At 41.6% G+C, this 17,710-nt stretch overlaps 1 protein-coding gene across 1 annotated transcript in view; it reads right to left on the bottom strand.

Moving 5' to 3' along the window:
* Positions 1-354: 354 nt before the first annotated feature.
* Positions 355-17,710, bottom strand: part of LCP2 (lymphocyte cytosolic protein 2) — a 43,618-nt gene continuing 26,262 nt past the window's right edge. Inside the window, exons 9-21 of the mRNA XM_082726169.1 lie at positions 17,336-17,402; positions 17,149-17,232; positions 14,130-14,155; positions 13,995-14,014; positions 13,793-13,900; positions 12,399-12,429; positions 10,219-10,231; positions 9,302-9,431; positions 7,317-7,366; positions 5,182-5,276; positions 4,498-4,575; positions 2,685-2,840; positions 355-1,086 (exon numbers count right to left, since the gene is read on the bottom strand). Coding sequence (XP_082582295.1) covers positions 964-1,086; positions 2,685-2,840; positions 4,498-4,575; positions 5,182-5,276; positions 7,317-7,366; positions 9,302-9,431; positions 10,219-10,231; positions 12,399-12,429; positions 13,793-13,900; positions 13,995-14,014; positions 14,130-14,155; positions 17,149-17,232; positions 17,336-17,402 — 981 coding nt within the window. The 3' untranslated portion in view covers positions 355-963. The remainder of the gene's footprint in view (positions 1,087-2,684; positions 2,841-4,497; positions 4,576-5,181; positions 5,277-7,316; positions 7,367-9,301; positions 9,432-10,218; positions 10,232-12,398; positions 12,430-13,792; positions 13,901-13,994; positions 14,015-14,129; positions 14,156-17,148; positions 17,233-17,335; positions 17,403-17,710) is intronic.

The following is a 17,710-nucleotide window of genomic DNA, read 5'->3' as shown; positions in this document are numbered from 1 at the left end:
TGGTGGTGAGAAGTGCTTTATGGTAGAGTTGTCAGGGGATAAAAGAGAGAGAAGAAAGACATCTAATAGGAAAGTCTGATCACATTTTTCTCTGTATATGCATGGCTCTTTCATCTTTGCTGGAAGACTCTGGTAAAATCCACATCACTTGAAAATGCTTTTGGAGTTGTGGGAGTTGCAGAGGAGGTGGGATGTGGGAGTCAGGATCTGATGAACTTATATCCAGCTATATTTGATTCCAAAGCCTCATCTCTAAATTTAAAATGATTACTTTCAGTATTTGTAGCTTAAATTTGCTTTAAAAATATAATATTATGGACTAAACAAAGTCAATAGTTTTTAGAAACACCAAAGTAAAGCAAAAGACAAATTAATTTTAATCCTAGGAAGTTATCCCCTCATGCGTTTATCTTTTCATTAAAAAAAAGTACACAAAAATCCCCCCGGCGAAAAATACCAAATAAGAAAGTACAAAATCGTTTGAAGTCTCTTAAATTATTGCTGCTGAGAAACTGAATTTTAGAAATTGTCAAATTATGTATAAAACTAAGGATTGCCTCTGACTAACAAAGGTTTGGGTTTTTAAAAAAAAGTTTTATGTGATACCAAAAACTATTACTGTTTCATTTTTTTAAACTGACCTCAAATTATTTCTGTAGCTATGTAAACTTCTGTACTTTGAAATAGGTATTTCAAAATACACATTTTTAAATGAATGATTATAGTGCACTACTAGACTTCAAGTGTGAACAGGCACTTTACAAACATTGAAGAAGAATAAATAAATTATGAGATATTTGACAGTCTTCATTTCAAACACTTTTTTATGTGAAAGGTCAAAACCTTGTGCTCATGTTGAGGGGTTTGATTCAGTCCCAAGTGTTTCTCCATTCACCACCATTGACTGATCTTCCCATGCTGGCAACAGAGGCAGGAGGAAGGTTCGTCTGTTTGGCTACCTTGCTAGGGATAACCGGCAGAATGCGTTAACGTGCACTGGTATCGGGAGCCTCGGTTTTTCCCATCAATGAGCAGAAGCGGCATTTTCCTGAAGTAGTCAATAATATCTGACACAGACAAGAAGTCCTGAAAATTTCAAAATATGGAAATACATCAACATTGGAATTAGTAGCATGAATTTCACCCTCAGTTTTTTTTTTTTTTTTTAATCTGTGTAATTTCCTACCTCTTCAAGTCATGAGGATGGTGAGAAAAAATGTGTAATACTTGGGAAATATTTTAATGATTTCTACTATAGCACTTTGAAAAAAATAATTCCTCAAACCAACAAATTCGGGATAAAAAGTCTATATTTATATTTATGTTATATATATGTGTATATATATATTTATATATATTTTTAACTTTATGGGGGTCATAAATAAGAGGTCTAATTATGATACCTTTGCCTTAGGGTTGCTCTGTTTGTGTCTTTGGTTTTGGTTTCTGTATCCCTACTTCACTCTTAGTCACTAATAGTGTGAGGAGGTATAAGGAATCAGGAGGTCAGACAGCGTCCCCGTGTCTGGAGCCGATATGCATAGCATTGCAGAAGAAATGATTCCTTCATGGTCTCCCTGCTATGTCCTCACTGCCACCTCAAGCTCACAAAGGCTCTGCAGCCAAATCTTTGCACCCATTGCCTTCATCACCTTATCCCTGATGGCCAGACTGGAAAAAAAAAACATCCATCCTTCTAGACAGGGGTCAGAATTACACACAGGCACCCCAGACAACATCACACACTTCATCTGAGACTACCTTGCTGGGTGCCTCCTTCCAGGACAGCCGCAACGTGTGGTTTGTACTTAGGTTTTCCCACACCAGATGAACAGAAATTCTGGAGGGCAGACTTCTCTTCCCCTGCAGCACCTACGCAGCTCTAGCCACACTGAACCAGTGATCGAAACATTTGATCAGAAGCATGTGCTTTTTCCTACTCGTTTACATAATCATGAATTAAAAATACTTGGAGTAAAGTAGAAGCTAAGGCTTAATTGTTTTTCGTTCTGGAAATGTTTGATTCAGTGGATCCTCCTCCTGGAACTTTGAACTTATAGAACATGTTTGGGGCTTAAGTTTAGTTGCTAGCTTCCTTTGCAAAAGCAGGGTTTTTTAAATTACCATCCAAAAAAATAATTAACGTAAACACTGGCGAAACAGAGGAAAATTTCTCTGGCAGTTTGACCACCTTCATTGGCCAAACCTCCATTTTAAGTAAGAAATGACCCAAATATTTAAATAGTCACCACAACAAGAATTTTATTTTTTACCCCTTTCCAGATGTCAATTTTAAAAGATAGCCTTATAAGTACACTGCAATCTTACGTTAAAATTATGTTAGAGAGGTGAATGGTAGAAGGGACTATCCTTTGACACCATCTAACTATATATTTAATTTAAATGTTAATTTTTTTAATTTTAAAAGTTAAAAGTTATACATGTGATCTTAGACTATTTGGAATTAAAGATATAGAGAAAGCCATAGAGAAAGACTCTATGGCACAGATAGTTACTGTTATTTTATTTCCTGCCAGTAAAGGACGGGCTTCACTAATGTGATCTTACTCTAACATTGTCATATAGTATGGACTCCCAAAGAATGTCACAGTAGGGTTCCACATTGGCAGGTATTTGAAAAGGCATAGAGGATTTGGAGAAGTTTTCCAACTGGAATTCCTTACCTCTTTCCCACGGAGTCCAGTTCCCAACAAGTAAACTTGGCTTTCCTCTTGATAGCGGATCTGGATGTTGTAAACTTTATCTTTGTACAATACCATGAGGACATATGGATTGGTTATTGTTTTTTTAGAGCTGTCTCTAACCAGGAAAGTGCCATCCTAAAAGAATAAATTCCTGTTATTATGTGAGCAGTAAATGTCCATACTTCTTTTTTTTTATTTTTTAACTATTTATTTTAAAGAGAGAGCACGAGGGCATGAGTAGGGAGAGGGGCAGAGGAAGAAGCAGAAAGAACTCTCAAGCTGACTCTCTCCTGAGTGGGAAACCCAACTCAGGGCTTGATCCCAGGACCCTGACCTGAGCCGAAATCATGAGTCAGATATTTAACTGACTTAGCCACCCGGTGCCCCAGTAAAGGCTATACTTGTATTGCCTATAGGAGCAGTGGACAAGCTCTAGAGATCTGGAAACTTAACCAGTTGACAAGTCAGTGAACATTTAGTTCCCTGAACGGTTACAGTCCCAGGTGTCATGGATTTCTTGGTTGTCAAGAAGCAGCAAAGATTGTACCAGAAAAATTTCCAAATTTCAAAAAGAATCTCTTTGAAGTCTTTTGATGAAAAAGGAATCTGTTTTTTTGTAATAAAAGAAAATACTAAGTGGTTGAGTGGATAAAGAGCCAGACAAAATAAGGACTCTATTGTTGTAACTAAAGATCTGTCTTCCTACTACTGGGTGCTAATTCACTAACCTTTTCTTTCCATAGCCAAAGTCAGAAAAGATACAAATGCCTCTGAAATTCACCCATTTTAAAACTTCATGATCACCACATCTTCATCATTAAACATCTGACCATAAACAAATGTGGACCATCCTCTGTTCTTACCACTTTTTTCTTCTATATATTAAAATAGTGTTGTGATTTGTCCTGTACTTTCAAATGTCACTCCATAAATTATTGTTACATAATATTTATACTGTAAAGATCTAATATCAAAATAGGATTAATTAGTAAGGCAGCTTTAAACTACTGCCTCATTTGTATGTTGAATCATGATGGCTTTAAAGAGCTATCAATCTACAAAAGTGGCTTTCATATGTTCTTTTTATTTCAATTGAGTAAATTCCATTCAGAACCTCTTCTATTCAACAAATATACCTGTGGACCGTGATTCACAGACTAGAATTTAGAGTTCTGAAAATTCCTAGAACCCATACAGAACACCCAACCAATGAAATCAGAAATCTCTCTAGATGAAACCCAAGAATCAGAATTTTTAAATCTCCCCAGGTGACTTAAATGTGTAACTAAGATTGAGAACTATTCTTGTAGACTCAAAATGTGAGAGATGAAGAAGAATCTTTGCTTTTCTTTCTCTGATGTATAGATTTAAGGTTAAGTTTTATCACCAGACCATAGAAATTAACCTAGAAATTTCTAGGGGAAAGGGCAAAAAAGTTGCTGGAAGAAGCAAGAAAATGGAACCAGTAAGATGTTAGAAGTTTAGAAGAAAGGATCTCCTTTTGATAAGGTATGCTTCCTATGACAAGACAGACCTTTATCGTTAATAAAAATCTCCTCAGATTCTGCCAGCCGAATGATTGCCTTAATTTAGATTTTTCCCAGATTCCAGGACTCATTGCTATGGATGCTGGTAGGTCTAAAGTTGTCACTAATGGGTCCTCTTGGTATTACAGCATGGATATCACCTAGCAGAATTCCTAGCCTGTAATTGGTCCTCAATAAAAGCCTGTTCCCCTTTTCTCCTTCCATTAATATTTATAACTACTTAAAAACAAACTTTAGCACAGTACCTGGTTTATCTTTCTAAGAGCAGCTTCTGCTTCTGGTCGGGTAATGTAAGAAACATACCACTCTTCATTTAATGAATTCTGAAAATGTAAATTTTTAAAAACTGAATAAATTTTGCAGTTACATATGTAAGTGAAAAGAAAAGCCTCCAAGTAATCATTTTCATAAATCACCAACTCAATTCCATGAGCATTGAAACATTTGTTTTCTTAATTTGAATGTGGAATCACTTATATGGGGCTAAATCGAAGATACTTTGCATGAACCGCTCTTTATCATGACTTTGTTTGCAAAAGTATTTGAGATTAAGCATTCCATATATAATGGAAGCTTTAATCAGGAAAGATAGACATAATAATTTCCTCAGTTTAGTATAATATACTTAATGAAAAATCTGGGTTAATGAGCAGTTAAGTGACTTGTTCAAGGTCATAAGCTAGAAAACAAATGAAAAATAGGTTTGTTTTTTTTTCTCATTGCTAAATGCAAAACACACAAGTGCTATTAGAAGAGTCTGAAAAACACTAAGAAAAAAGAACATATTCTTCACCTGTATCCCTTCCCTTTAATTCACTTTAAAAAATTAAGGGTAATTTAAAATAATAATAAAATACAAAGGAGTATCAAATGGGAGGTTCTGGTTATTTGCTAGGAAAAAAAGAAAATAAAAATATATGTCTAATTACCTCTTCTTCACCAGAAGCCAGTGATCGAGGTTTGTTTGGAACTGGCAAGGAAAAGTTTCTTCCTTCGGCTCTAGGAGGTGGTCTGTGGTTAAGGCCTTCAAAAGTATAGCATTTTGAAAGTTAACTTGTTATAAGCTATTTTTCATTTCTATTATCACACATTCCCCCCCTTAAATGTCCTTACAGTTGTTCCCAGCAATTAACATTTCTAGAAGCCATAGCTTCAAAATTAATGTTCACATGCTCAAAACTACAAGGGTTGTTGACTGTTCAGGCATCATTCTATAGCCATGTCAGTGAAAGTTTGAGGACAATTCCACAAATTAGAGTGATTTCTTAAATGTATATGGTACATAATATAAAATAACTAGTCCATTAATGAAAAAGTTGCAGTTGTTTAAATGTGATTCTCAAAAAGAATATTCAAGAGACCGGTTTTTCATAGGCTCCAGCACAACCAAAATGGATTCCCAACCACTGATATGGTGACAATGCAGTAATAAAGAGAATTAGGTCCTCATTTGTTTACATAAGAAGAAATGTAAGTTATCCAAGACAAGGTGAAATTACCTTGAGGATATTGTTAGCTTTTAGAACTAGGGTTTGTGACCTACTATGCCTGATAAAATTTTCTAAAGGGGTAGAAGTGTTCAACTCTCACAGAAGACCCTCTCAACAACCTAATCCATCAAGAAGTCTGTGAGTTATCTATAAATTACCCAGTGTTTGTGCCTCACCTTCCCTAACGTCTTATTGTCTTGTTTACGGTTCCCTGAAACTTTCTGAGTCTGAGAATGTGTTTCCCAATCTCAGCAAAGGATTGATTGCGTTGATTTGTAATCGCCAAGGCTGTTTTCTCTATGCCAGAACGGCTGTTAAGAACTGAAAAATTCTGTGAGCTGAATGGTCTCTGAATTATTCATGTGTCATTCATTCATTGTTCAACACATATTTATTCAGCACTACTCTGCCCAGGCCTTAAGTGAGGCACCCCTGTACCCTACCTTTAATCCTCACAGCAACACCGCAAGATGTGTATTATCTTCTTTGGAGAATGAGGGAACAGAGGCTCCTAGAGCCTGAACAGATCATGTGCTCTTAGTGGCTGGGTCAGGACTTGAACCTGTGATTCCCAAACATTATTCTGCATAAGTAAGAATCACTGGGGGAGAGGGGTTTGAATCACCCAATCTGCATTTAACAAGCACTCCAGGAGGTTTCCATTGCTGGGTTGTTCCTCCCTCAACAATATGCCCCAAGGGGCCAACTGCTGCCCCAAGCCACATAGCCAGGAGAATTACCAGGGAAGGACTGAGGTCTCCTGGGCCAACCTAGCAGGGTTCTTCACCATGGTGTTCCCTGGTGATAAGCAGAACAGACTGCCCTGACCTGCTCAGATGCCTTCTTAAGGTTCCTAAGGCCTAAACAGATTTTCCCTATCCCTACCTTTGCAGTCCAACATGGCAGATACTTCATACTGTTTATTGAATAAAAGAAACCTAACTACATAGTTAGGTTAGTCAACAGCATCACATGAGGACTTGCTAGAAATGCAGACTCTCACATCCTACCCCAGACCCACTGAATTAGAATTTTAACACATTCTGTATTTATAATAAAGTTTGAGAACACTCTCAGCAAATACTTGTCATGGACACCCAGAAAAGGAATTAAAAATGCAGGTCCTCATCCAAACTTACTGAATCAGAATCCTGGGGGGGCTGGGTTCTCCTAATTTGTATTTTAAACATGTTCCTCAACTCACAACTCAAGGATAGATTCATTATAGAAACCTAACACTACAGAGAACGCCAGGCACTATCCTGAGCTCCAAATACAAATAGCAGGGAGGAAGAGCTCTCTGTGCGGAGATTAAGGCCAAGGCCACCTTTCTGAGGCAGGGTGTGTGTGTGTGTGTGTGTGTGTGTGTGTGTGTGTGTGTTTTATGTAGTAGCATCCTAGCATTCCAACAGCCCTGGCACATGGCAGAAACTGCATTAAATAATTGAATGAGAAAACATATCTTTTTGCTTTTAGGAAATAACCAGATCTTTGCCAAAAGGCTTCGGGATGGTTAAGAATCCAGTCATGGAGACATATTGCCTGGAGTGGTCATTAGAGCCCAGAGTACAAACCTTGAGAGAAGTATGGTGGCAGGGAGGCACTCTGCGGGAAACCACTATTACTGCGGAGACAGAAAAAGAACAGATTTACGCTGGGTTGGGCTGAAGAGGCTGATGGGGAAGCTGGGTTAGGGAAACCCACTGAATGCTGCTTCGTTTGTGACTACTACCACCCCTCCCTGAAGCCTTGGCAGCTGAGCAAAGAGGAGGGGCTGACAGAGCCCATTCCACTCCTGCCCAAGGTCAGTGGGGTGCTAGTCAGTGGGATGCTAGTCAGCCCCAATGCTAATAGACTCTGATAGCCAAAACAATAAAAATTTATAAAAGGCATTGGAAGATTATTTTTAAGAGTTGGCTGCAATTTAAGGCCTTTTTGTTTGGGGAATAGCAGACGTCCTCTGGGGAGAGGACATTTCTTTCGGTTAGGAGCACATGTGAAGGGGCATGTCGTTTGGGAACTGTGAATCCTGGAGCCTGATGGTCCACAGAGTGGGAGGTGGCTGGATGAAAAACCCAGAGAGGGCCAGGTGGCCCGGACAGACAAAAACAGTATCTTCAAGGATGCGGGTGGGAGGAGGCGTTGCTTGCTCCATGCTGAGCAGCCATTCCCCCACCCACTAGCCCAACTGATGTGGGAAACAGAGGCAGAAGAAAAATTATTAAATTTCCTTACCCACTGACAAGCCCTTGAAACAGGCAGAATGACATTCCTCTAGGAAATTACCCCCACCGCAAGGCTTTGTTAAGGACAAAGGGCAATCCTAGCCTGACCGACCCCTACCCCCAACCAGGATCTTGTAAGTCTACTTTAACAATCCCTTTGGAAACTTCATCTCTAAACCCTCCAAGATATGTGTTGATAATCATTCCCAAACATATGGCCCACTGATACACATCTAAAGGGTCTCACACAAAGGTTTTATTACCAGTAATAATGTTTTCCCCAACAATAGCTAGCCCCTCAAGGTCCTGAAACCTTGCTTCCAAAATTCCTTAGAGACTTACACCATCCCTAACCCCCTCCCAACTTACAAATATATAATGGACCATTCCTCACATTCTCCCCCCACAGCAGCTCTTTCTGTCCATGGGTCCTGTCCCCATGCTTTAATAAACCATCATTCTGCACCAAAGATGTCTCAAGAATTCCTTCTTGGTCATCGGCTCCAGACCTCACCCCACTGAACCTCACTTACATTCTGAAACTTTGTCACAACTCTGTTCTGCTCTGCTCTGCTCCGCAATGGCACTGAATGGTCTTCAGCACCGAGAAGGGACAGCATTGGGGCCCAGGGAGGGATGGAGAAGAATGAGAAAACGGCAGAAGTAAAACAGAGAGAAGAGTGAGAAGAAACAGCAGAAAATCAAAGCAAGAGGCACACAGGGACAATGAAAAAAATTCGAGACTCCTAGATATCTAGCAGGAGTAGCAAGGTCGTGCTGGTGGTTTTCTCCCATACAAAGGTGGGGGCTGGGCATCTTCCTTTGCATAGTAGAGAATGAACATAAAGGCCTGGGGGCTCTGAGGCCAAGAGGGAAAGCACCCGGGCTTATTTAGGAAGAAATGTGTGGGCCCTGAGAAACGCTGTTGCTGTTGAGAAAGCCGGCCTACTAGGGACAGAGCCTAGGCAGTGTATTTGCAGCATCTGCTAGGTCCTCCCATCCTCGATCTGGATGAACTCCAAGTACTTAAATTAATTGAGTTTCTTGAGTGTAATTCACAAAGTGAAGGCATTCTCCATTACTGCTCCAGGGGTACCATGGGCCAGTCAATTCTGTACTCCTCCAATCCCAAGCACAGGGACTCCAAGAGCAGCAGCATACTAACACGTGTTGTTGTTTGTGCCCAGCCTGGTTTTGTTTCTGAAGACCCAAAATGTTCTGACCTGGCTACCACTGGCTCATTTCTTTCTTCCCCAAACCACCCAACATGAGTTCTTATCAATGGACCTTGGTGTGATGTTAAGTTAACACTGAAAGACAACGTTACCACAGACCTTTCAGAGAAAGCTCCAGGCATGTGAGGTGATGAGAGGGCGTGCTTGGGTGACGGCTTGGTGGATCTGGAAGGGAAAGTATTGGAGCTCATGGAAGGCATTGTGGGCTGAGGTAAAGGTCTTTGATGCACTGTGTGGGGAAAAGAAAAATAAAGCAGATTGTCAGGATCCAAGTGTCACAGGAACCTTCCAGAACTGCTCCCCCATAAGTTAAAAACAGCTGGTCAAAAGATAAAATGTAATTATGAAGTGGTAGGCTGGAACCCTACCCCCAGGGTTTTTTTCGATGGTTTGCCACCTTAGCATGGCCATTCCATATCATTCTCTATAATATACATTTATCTTATCTTTTTATTTTTGAAATGCTTTCTTGGCAGAAAATTGTCAGTTGGAAACCATATGAATTTCAGAAATGATTCACAAGTTTTGTTTTACGTAAGCCAAATTTTATGCTGTCTCATTTATCTACAGTTAGTGATCCTTTCCTGTATTAGAAGGCATAAATACTAGAAATTTTTCTATCAAACCATGTATTCAATTTTTAATTTTGCTGTACTATTATTTACACCATTACTTATGAACATAACAGTTCTCTTTGGTAACCCAGATAAATAATGCAGTATATGAACTGATATATTTCTACTTAATACTGATTTAACAAATATAATTAATTCTTTTTTTTAAAGATTTTATTTATTTATTTGAGATAGAGGGAGAGCAAGAGCAGGGACAGAGGGAGAAGCTCTGGGCTTGATCCCAGGACTCCACGATCATGACTGAGCAGAAGGCAGATGCTCAACAAACTAAGCCACCCAGGCACCCCATGGGTTTCTGTACTAAATAATTCTATGTGAAAGCCCGAGCAGAAAAATGAAGGAATGAGTTATAAGTTGTAAGAAAGCTTTTTCTGAACATACCATCATCTTCATCCTGGTAAGGGAAAGAAAAGGAAAAAAGGTATTAGTCTATCATCAAAACATAATTCCTGAAAGAATTGCATTTCTTAATCAAAGAAATGTCTCTCTTTAACAGTTGTGTGTCTCCATAATAAATACAAATGTGGAGAACAGTAGAGCTTGTTAAGAGGTTCACAATTTCTTAATACAAACAATCATTTAAGGACACTCCAATCTGAGACTCTCAGAAAAGATTCTAAGGTGCCCAAAAGGACCAAAAGACACAATAATAGTGGCAATATCTACTATGTGCCCCCAAAGATTTATACACAATGTCTCATCCCATTCTCCTAGCAACCCTTTAAAAATTTAACATCCTCATTTTACAAATGGAAACGTGGTGCTCAGGAAGGAGTCCTAACTTGCCAAGGGTTACAGAAATGGATTGAGCCCCTAATTTGTCTGGCCCAAGGCTCAGCTCCCTTAAAAGCATGCCCCTTAAAAGCAACTCCACCTTCCTTATGGACCATGTGGTTTACAAGGTGTCTACATTGCTCAGCATCTATCTCCAGGCAACCTGTGAAATAGGCAAAGGAGGAGCTATTTGCTGTACTCCTTAGGTGAGAAATGACGTTCCAAGAGGCAAATGATTTTGCCATTGACCAGCAGGCCAAAACTGCCAACACACTAGCGAAGAAAGATCACCTTATTCAAAATATTGTTGCAAGGACTGTGTTGGATATTACAAATGCCTGGTATATGGGGCGTGCTCAGTGAAAGTTGTCATTAGTCCTACCACTGAGATAAGAAGAGTCATAGCCAGAATCGTTCATCCCAGTTGGCCAACTGGGAGTCCCAGCAAAGTGTTGCATAGATAAATGCACATGGGCTCACTGAATGCCCACAATGAAATCCCTCTTCAACCCCATAGCAACCATATTATGTTTCTTTCTACAGCACTCATATTCTCATGACATGAGCATTGATCCTTCCAGAAGCTGGGAACCTCATGAGTATAATGTTTCCCTTACTTTCCACCTTGTCTCCTCTTTGTCCCCGTGACTCTGCAGCCAAGATGCTATCCTTTTTGTCCCCATAGGATGAACAGGAATTGTCACCCACCTGCCTTTTCTGTGTATATTCCTGAGGCAGGAATGTGCCTGGGATTTCTTTTAGGATGACTCTATTCTGTGCCCTCCTCACCATTCAATGACATCATAAACCTCACCTCTAAGAAGTCAACCCTGACCCCTCAAGCCCCATCAATTACTATCTTGCCTCCCCTCTAGAGCTCATTTCATGATCATTTGCTGTTTACAATGTTGGGTGTGGGTCTGCCTGTCTTTCATATCCTAGCACTGTATCTGAACCGTCACAGCATCTACCACAGAGCTATAAGACAGAAGGCACTTGTAGGCTAAGACCTTAAACAGGGGTAGGGGTGTGATCACCTTCAGAGGGTTTATAGTGTAAAGGAAACCAGACAGACCTGAATTCCTATCTGGCTAATCACTAGCTATGCAACTTGTGATGAGTCTCTTACCCTTTTGTGCTTTGATTTCCTCTTAGTAAAAGAAAAACAATGACTCTTCATAGGGTCATTAAATGCAAAACATGTAAAGCTGGGGTGACCAACTACCCCAGTCCCAGTTTGCCTGAAACTGATGGGGATTCTGGGACATAAGATTTTCATTGCTAAAACTGACCTAAAACTTTCATTGCTGTTCCCCAGGCAAACAGGTCATCATCCAAAAGCCACTAGCTCACCGACATGCACACAGTAGGCATTCAATAACTGCTATTCCCCCTCTTATTCAGGTCATGAAGTTATTAAAAGGAAAAACAGAGGCCTTGTAAACTTTGCTGCGAGGCCTAGACTCTTGGGCATCCGTCCCTCCTTTTATCCTTCCCTCCAGTTATGGTTACTTTACCCTGTGAATTATCACCTGGTGATGGGGCTGGGACTCACCCAGCCACCCTGGGAGCTCTCAGAGGGACCAGAGCTAAGCAATGCCTCACTGTGGACAGGAGAAAAGATGGAGGCCCCAACAGGCTCCAGTATTTAGAAGCCTACTGTGTGCCTTCCTTGGTCTGTACGCTGGTCTTCAGTGAAGTCTGAGAAAGGCATGGCCCCAAGCTCCACAGAGCCTGCACTAAATTTCCCTGTGCCAAGCATTTACCAGATGGCATTTTGTACTTACGTTCTCTCTTCTGTCTTGTCCCCATCCATGCCTGAAATGAATTAGGGCAAAGAAAAAGACCTGAACATGAAGAGTTCCAACGAGCCAGCCTCAGAAAGCAGATAGCTTCACTTACTCTAATAATGAGAAATCAAACCCACTGAGCTGTGTCAAAATGGGGGAGGAAAAAAACAAACAAACAAAAAAACACCCCAGCAGAAAAGCCAGGGAGCAGGAGTGGAGGGAAGGTTTGGTGACTCAGTGTTCTGTCACCATTACGAGCTGAGCTAGGCAAGCCCTATTCTTTGAGCTACTGCAGCAAATAATTACATATATATAAAAAAGGTTTAGTCAGCAAACTAACTCTTTAGTAGCTATTAAATTTCACTGAGTAGATGTTTCTCCAAGCAAATGAAAACATTTTAGGTAATATTCTCCTTTGCTGATGTCTTAAAACCGCCATCTTGGGGCTCACCCTTCGGGTGAAGGGAAAGAAGCTGGAAAATGCTACTGCTCTGGGACTTTTCCCAGCTGCACAGGCTAGTCAGACAGATTTGGTGACAGCTGCCTTTGAGCTCTGGCAGACAGCTGTGTGTGTGGGCCCACGTCAGGCTCTCCTTGGGCAGGGGGATATCTGTCAGATGCTTCACCTGCCGCCCTCCCATCATGTGTTTATTTAAGATATGGATATTTTGTTCATTATGTATTTTTTACATTCATTTTGGTTTTTAAGAAGATTCCATTAAAAAAAATCCATTCAAATATTAACTTGATTACTGAGGGTTTTTTTCCTGTGCCTTCTAGCCGTGGCCCTCATTTAATCCAAAAGCCAGAGCTATGAAGCCTGATTACACTGATGAGAAAAAACAGGAGCCTTGGTTATGTTCTTAGTGAGTAAGGAGTACAATGGAGCCTGACTCCCAATACATGTACGCTTTTGGTACACAGAACCCAAAAGACTTCACAGTAAATATAAAAAAATTAGAGCAGTCTTCAGTATTCTCCCATTATAAAATGTGACTGAACATTGAGGAAGATGCTTACAGTGACCTAAAAACCTCTCCCAATTATGTCCTCTCTGCTACTTGTCTTGAAAAATGACGTGCCAGTTACTGTTCCTATGTACTGAGATGAAAGGAAAAACACGAGCATGGGTTCGACGGGCTGAGGAGACGTGCTCCACAGACAGCAGCCATTCCCATCCTCCTGAGGAAGCATCTCTCCACTCCTTTCTTTGCTAAATCACTGTCCCCTTCAAAGGGACCCAGGACTTGACATCCAACTTAAGAAGCCAAAATTCCTCAAGCCCCAGGGGCGAAACCACCCACAATTTTCAGTTCCTTGTAGGCCACTGCTGGTCAGGTTTTTGGCGTGACCGCTCTAAATGAGGAACTCGGGCAACAGAAGACAGTTACCTGGGCACAGGTGGCTTCTTCCCTGGCAGGGGGCTACCCCTGTCGTGCCTTTCGGTGGCTGGTGGTAAAGGAGGCTTCTGCATCTTGGGTAAATGCTCCCCGAGATGCCTGCAGAGTTGAGAGAAAGGAGGGGTGAGAAACGTAACTGTGTCTCTGGGGCATGTACCATGTTTCCTCACACAAAGGCAACAGGGCACCTTACCTTCCGGCGGGGGCCGAGGGCTGTAAGACAGGAGGGAAGAGATGTGAGTGTCCTCAACACTTTTCAAAGAATAAAGACAAGACCCACAATAAAACAAAAATAAAAACAACCAAAACAAACCAGGGAAGCACTTACCTTGTCAGGAAATGGCGGCTTCTTTCCTGTAAAGGACAAACAGCAGGCAGTCCTTGAATACTTGATCGGATAAGCAGAAGGTATTAAAGCCTAGTTTGATGAGCCCTTGAGTCCCAGGCCTGAGCAGGCTGACTGGGTGTGAGCACTGGAGAATCAGAGACTTCAGACCTGGGAGAGGCCTGCAGAGAGCCTCTAGTTTTACAGGTTCAGAGAAATTAAGTGGCTAGCCCAAAGCCACACAGAATTGTGTACACACAATGTTCTGGATTCTGGGCTCCTTTTCAACCTTTGATTTCATGCAACTGATGATAAGAAGGATGAATGTTTCCTTGGGATTTTGTGCCTCTTTCATCAACTAAGAAGTTTTTTGTATAACCTAAGTTTCTTCCTCTATCTGATATTTGCCCTGGAGGGGTTAATTTTACCCCAATCTGGTGGTACATTGGACATTACATAAAGTATTACACTTACTTTCTGGAAAAACTTTTAATTTGGGGAAGAGCATTTTGAGAGATCCTCCTGGTGGGGTGCAAGCCATTTTGTCTTAATTTTGGTTGGGTTTGGTTTCTTTCATGCTTTTACTTTTTTCTTGGAATAGACGACACGCAGACTCCCTAAAGAAATGCTAGGTGTACCTGAGAACTCTGCATTGCCAAATTGGTCAAAGCCATTTTTAAAATTTATTTATTTATTTATTTATTTATTTGACAGAGAGATCACAAGTAGACAGAGAGGCAGTCAGAGAGAGAGGAGGAAGCAGGCTTCCTGCCAGAGAGCCCGATGCGCGGCTCAATCCCAGGACCCTAAGATCACAACCTCAGCCAAAAGCAGAGGCCCAACCCCCTGAGCCACCCAGGTGCCCCAAAGCAATTTATTTTTTATTCTGTCTGAAGTCCCTTCGCATAGATATGCCCTATTTTTCCAGTACAATAAAAAGTACCACTTAGCTGCATTTAACCAGCTCTTCGAGCAAATTCTCTGTGTCTTGAGCAAGTCATTTAAGGCTTTTGAGTCTCAATTTGCTTACCTGTAAAATGAGGATTACAGCCTAAAAATGCATAGGTTTGCTGTAAGGATTCGGTGACAATTTATATGCAGGGTCAGGCACACAATCCAAAGGTGCTGACAACTGCTAGATACTTCCTCTTGCCCTCGTCTCTCCCATACTGCTGTGCAGTTAATACCCCAAGGTGAATGATGGGATTTTCACAGCAGGATGTACAGCCCAGGTCCTGGCAGGTCCTAAGAATCCGTCCTACTGTGAAGAGCTCACTGCCCAGTAGGAGACAGTTTTGTTGGTCTAAGAAATGTCTATTATTCATAACACTCTGGCTTAGGATGGAAACCCTACTTTACAGGGTTACGCAGAAAATTTGGATTTATATTCTTGGGCTTAAGTCGATTTTCTTTTTCTTTTTTTTTTCTAAATCTTCTGATGTATGCATATTCTCTTGGCACAGTCTGTTAGGAGTCCCTGTTAAGAGCCACTCTCAAAACATCATGGACAAGGAAGCAATCAAGAGTATGTATTGTCAAGAAAGGGTCTCTTTAGAAACAGTTCTTTGGGGAGCCTGGGTGTCTCAGGTCATGATCCCGGGGTCCTGGGATGGAGCCCTGCATTGCATCATTGGGCTCCCTCCTCAGTGGAAAATCTGCTCTCTCTGTTCTCTCTCTCTCTCTGTCTCAGTAAATAAATAAAATCTTTAAAAAATTTAAAAAAAACCCACAAACTATTTTTTATAAAAAAAAGAATCTTTTAAGAGGAAACTTTTGTTCAAAAGGTGACTCTGAAGGATTTGAAGTCTGCTTCTGATAGTAAGCAGGTCTGGGATCTGAACTTGAATCTCCCTGTCTCCATTGTCACATAATTTGAACAGTCCTCTGCAGCAGACTATTCTGAATTCAAAAACAGCTGACAGAGCTTTGCCTGAGTCAGCAGAGCTGTGGTCCAGTTGGGGAAACCGCAGCAAGCAAAAGAACTGAGGTTCATTTGCACACAGAGAGGAACCTGAGGCCACCCGCGACTACTGCCTTGCTCAGAGTGCTAGTCAAGAAGGCTGGGTGTGGCCGGGATTTGGGGCCCCTTCTCCTACAAGACTCCTAGCCCCCTCCCCAGAGCTCTCTACCCCAGAGCAAGGAAGATCCAGGGTCTCCGACTGTAATACGATGTCACTGGAAAAAGAGCACCCACTTTGAAGTCAGAAAGACCTGGGTTCAAATCCAACAGTGAGTTATGCAAATGTGGGAGAGTTCTTCAACTTCTGTCAACTTCAGTTTCATTGTCTGCAAAACGGGAAGAATACTTCACTCCCTTCATTGGATCGTTTTGAGGATAATGTAGGTAAATTATTTTTGGTAGGTAAAGTACTCACCCCCAGAGGGGTGCTCAACAAACAGTTGCTAACTTTTAGAATTGAATTTGAAATAGCTTTATAGACAGGTGGCCATACTCTAAGAACACTCTGGGCTGATTCTGGGGGGAAGGGACTATAGGATACCCACAGTTCGATCAACTGCACATGACAACAATAAACAACCCTGACATTTGAATAGCACCTTGGAGTTTTATCAGGCATCTTCTCCCTACAGAACTGCTGCCTTACAAATAAGGAGACAACTCTGAACACATATGGTCCCTGCGGTCAGTAAGCCGCTTAGTAGCAGCCGCGGCAGCTGACAACAGCTCTCCCAGACCTCCTGTCTCTGCCCAGCCTCCCGGAGGACGATGAGACGTGGGTATACCCGGCCCCCATGAAGAGGCAGCCCCAGCACAGGGCTGACAGTTGGAGTTCTGCAGTCCATCTGATCTCAGGTTGAGTCTCTACCCCCATCACTGGGTAGCTGAGTCAACTGGGAAAGTTATCTCTTTGGGCCTCAGTTGCCTCGTCTCTGAAATGAGGATGATGCCCATAGTCCTACATCCTGGTACCATTATAATTGTGGTGGTGCATGCGAAATTCATGCCGTAAGCACTCTATAAATATTTTCCGTTGTCACTATGCATCAAATAGATACCAACCTAGTGTGAAGGGCTCTCTGTCAAATGGGGCTAATGAACGATCGAGAGGAGGTTTCGTGCTTCTGTCTATGGAAGGAGCAGGAACTAGAAGGGAAAAAGACTGAAGTCAATTTCAAGAATAAAGCATTGGCTGGGGCTGAGGGGACAGGTGTGCTGGTGGGGAAGGGAGGGCAGTCCCCATACTTACGTTTTGCTGTCTTATGGTTTCTACTTCTGCTAGGCTCTTCATGGTTTGGTTGGGGTGGAGGGAGTGGCTGTTTTAAAAAGATCCATGTTAAGCAGCATCTCATTAGGATACATCCACAAGTCCTATGACTTTACTGCCCCAAATCTGTCTGACTCTGTTCACTTTCCTGTCATTTCTCTCCTGGACAATAACCTCTTACCTGAGTTCCCCCATCCCACACCCTTCCATCCAGGGTATTACCTGCATGGCAGGGAAATGAGCATGTCAGTCCCCTGCCAAGCCCTCAAGCGGCCTCTATCACATAGGAACACAGTAAAAACTCATCATGTGTCCACTGTTCCAACTTCTTAGACTCCTCTCTCCAGTGCCTACTGG

The sequence above is a fragment of the Mustela nivalis genome (assembly GCF_964662115.1).
Source record: "Mustela nivalis genome assembly, chromosome: 3".
Classification (NCBI taxonomy): domain Eukaryota; kingdom Metazoa; phylum Chordata; class Mammalia; order Carnivora; family Mustelidae; genus Mustela; species Mustela nivalis.
This window is presented reverse-complemented; position numbering and strand designations above follow the sequence as displayed.